The following is a 3,510-nucleotide window of genomic DNA, read 5'->3' on the forward strand; positions in this document are numbered from 1 at the left end:
AATCATGTGTGTTACCATCAATATTCTACAACTTACAGAGTGCAACATACCTCAAAGACAAGGAAAGGCCAAGAGACCCAGAGAATTCGATAAACAGACCACACCTAGATTTCCACTGTGGACGTTCACTAGGCTTTTTGATCCATCTCAAAGTCTTTCCCAGTTTTTCCCTACATGGGTGAACACTGATCAATGTGTAGACCATAAACTCTCAGGCATGCATTTCAGGGGAAATTGCAGTGAGGACTAAAGCCTGAAGTTTAGAACTAAGGCATCTGCCTGCACCATCAAGGCTCAGCAGGTTAGGAGGCCACCAGTTAACCATGTCTACTGGTTAACTTTATACTAATTAGGATCTCTGGCTGTGAGCAAGTTCCTCCCCTTCCCTTCTCCAGGAGAATCCAAAACAAGGAGACCCAAACCAATGGTGGTCAGCCCTGACCATACCCTGGAAGTATCTGAGAAATTGTGAAAAAATACACTTGCTCCATTCTAGAAATTTCAAGGGTGATGCCCTGGCCCTACCCTTGATTAGCAGAATCAGAGCTAAATCCTAATCAGACAGGATTAGCTAGGAATCTCAATAATCTGATTCTGCTAATCAGGGTGGGGCCAGGGCATCGTTGGGCTTTAAAGTCTTGCAAACCATGAGGCCAGATGGGAAGAAAGATCCCTTCATCCCTGACACACTATGACTCTGCTGTAACATTCCTTTTAGTATCGGATTGAGAATATCAGCAGGACATTTTCCAAAAATACTCAAAATTAATCTTTGGCAGATACCAGAAAATACGTACAATCCACAACTTGGTCAGACGTGGCAAACATGCAGTGTGTTAGAATCTTCCACTGGGAGCAGCTGCCAGATTCCTGATGGGCTGCTTGCATTATGATGCACGTACTGGAGTCCAAAGATGCCCACAGGTGTGTGCTAGGTAGGCACCACCTGTGCACGGGTGGCGTGCTCACATACCTTATGCTCATATAGCAGTCTCCAAATCAAAGACTGGGTAGGGAAAGTGGTTACAGAGTAATAAAAGACACTCCCCCCATCACCACCACCTCACACTGGGGTAGCTGACTAATCTCTTTTTGCTGGCTGGTCCCCACAGTGGGGGAGAGAACTGACAAATAGGGTAGACATGGTGAATCCCAGCACTTCCTCCCAAATCTTCTGAAACCTCTTCTCACATATTACAAACCTGATGTGACTAGGGATCACTCTGAACTCATTCAATTTATCACCAGAATCACAAGCAATCTTTGGTATTATGTTAAGTCACCGTGCCCTGATCGGCCTCTGTTGGTGGTAAGAAACCCTGCTGTAAAAGACACTGTCTGGCTTTTCTGTGGGGCTGAGGACGGCCATGGACCAACTGTCTTCAGAAAGATGATCTTCCCTCTCCTCCCTTTCTCGGTCCCCATGTTTATTACCCATCCCCTACACACCCGACACGCGCACCCACACTTACTGCAAGCTGCACAGGTGAAGCATGTGTCATGGTAGAGGTTCCCCATGGCCTGGCAGGCCTGGCCAGCCCCAAACACCCCTTTGCTGCATTTCACACAGGCTCCTACAAGAACAAGAGAAACATCAGTGAGTCAGGAGGGAACCAGCATAAACAGAGTCATAAAAAAGCCAATGAACAAAGCACAATCCCATCCCTCCCCGTGGCCAGCCCATCACCAAATCCAGTGGATGGCTTATTTGAAGTGTTTTTCTCTCCCTTTCCCTCTGTCACTCTTCTATCGGTCCTTCCAACTACAGAAAACAACTACTAGGCTGGACTCAGGTCCCACTTCCCTGCCCCATGCTGTCCATCACACTGCTATGCTAATATTCAGAATACCTGGCCTTGGTCAACTTTCTCCCCACTCACCCAAAGCTTCTGAAGGTTTATAAGACAGTTCAGAAAAATTGCACCATCACGATAATATGCCAAACATGCAGGCTGGGCAAGTCCTTTTTTTTTTTTTTTTTTTGAGACGGGGGTCTCAGTATGTTGCCCAGACTGATCTTAAACTCCTAGGCTCAAGCGATCCTCCTGCCTCAGACTCCCAAAGTGCTGGGATTACAGGTGTGGGCCACCATGCCTGGCCAGACAATTCCAACTAAATTATTTCCTTCAATTTTCAATGGGAACCACCAACTAGGATTTATTAGCCTCAATATTTACAAAAAGTATGTCACACCCCAAACCCCAGGTTTGTCAGACTGTAAGCAAGCGCTCTTCCCTGCCCTTCCACCTGCAGCCCCTCACCTCTTAACAAATCCCACAGGGTCTGAGCTCAGCCTTTGCTGACGGGCCCCTACCTAGCACACTCCACTCCTGCCCTGTTCACTCAAGTCCTGAGGCTTCCATCTCAGCCTGCTCCACAACTCCTTCCTCAACCTCTACAGCTCTCTTACTCTGGAGGAAACAGACAAACCAGAAATTTAAAGAGCCGGTCAAGTGTCGTGGCTCATGACGGTAATCCCAGTGCTTTGGAACGCCAAGGCAGGAGGATTGCTTGAGGCCAGGAATTCAACACCAGCCTGGGCAACATAGGGAGACCACCCATCTCTAAAAAGAAAGAAAAGAAGGAAGGATGGAAGGATGGATAGGAGGAAGGAAGGAAGGGAGGGAGAGAGGAAGGAAGGGAGGAAAAGATGAGAGGGGAGAGGAAGGGAGGGGAGGGGAGGTGAGGAGAAACACTTTTTTGAGATGGAGTATCACTCTGTCGCCCTGGCTGGAGTGTAGTGGTGCAATCTTGGCTCACTGCAACCTCTGCCACCCGGGTTCAAGTGATTCTCCTGCCTCACCCTTCCAAGTAGCTGGGAACACAGGTGTGCACCACTAAGCCAAAGTAACTTTTCTATTTTTAGTAGAGACCAAGTTTCACCATGTTGGCCAGGCTGGTCTCAAACTCCTGACCTCAGGTTATCCCCCGCCTCGGCCTCCCAAAGTGCTGGGATTACAGGTGTGAGCCACGGCGCCTGGCCCGAAGAAAACAAATTTAAAGAGGCAAGTTCTATCTTTGAGCCTCCCACCTACCCGTGACTTCTGTACCTTGGATTAATGATGACTGGCTCTGTGCGTGTCCCTTTCTTAATTAGGAAATAGAGGTTCATTCCATCTGCCCTGGATGTTCTCTGTAGCAGCAATTTAAAAAGGTTGGTTTGTAAACCAAAAAGTTCTAACGAGTTCATCTGCCTCAACTACAAAGTGCTTACTGGGAGACCTGGTCTAGAACAGCTCCACGATTTACTAGCTATGTGACTAGGGCAGACTAATTAAACTCCGATGTTGGGCTAGAAAATGGGGACAACAGGCCGGGCACGGTGGCTCACGCCTGTAATCCCAGCACTTTGGGAGACCAAGGCAGGCAGATCACAAGGTCAAGAGGTCGAGACCATCCTGGCCAACATGGTGAAACCCCATCTCTACTAAAATACAAAAATCAGCTGGGCGTGGTGGTGCGTACCTGTAGTCCCAGCTACTTGGGAGGCTGAGGCAGGAGAATTGCTTG

At 48.3% G+C, this 3,510-nt stretch overlaps 1 protein-coding gene across 1 annotated transcript in view; it reads right to left on the bottom strand.

Moving 5' to 3' along the window:
* The window catches only part of LIMD1 (LIM domains containing 1), an 83,939-nt gene that overhangs the window by 41,931 nt on the left and 38,498 nt on the right, over positions 1–3,510 (bottom strand). Inside the window, exon 2 of the mRNA XM_017521959.2 lies at positions 1,473–1,574. Within this exon, the coding sequence (XP_017377448.1) occupies positions 1,473–1,574 (102 nt within the window). The remainder of the gene's footprint in view (positions 1–1,472; positions 1,575–3,510) is intronic.

Source organism: Cebus imitator, unplaced genomic scaffold (assembly GCF_001604975.1).
Source record: "Cebus imitator isolate Cc_AM_T3 unplaced genomic scaffold, Cebus_imitator-1.0 Scaffold0, whole genome shotgun sequence".
NCBI classification, from domain to species: domain Eukaryota; kingdom Metazoa; phylum Chordata; class Mammalia; order Primates; family Cebidae; genus Cebus; species Cebus imitator.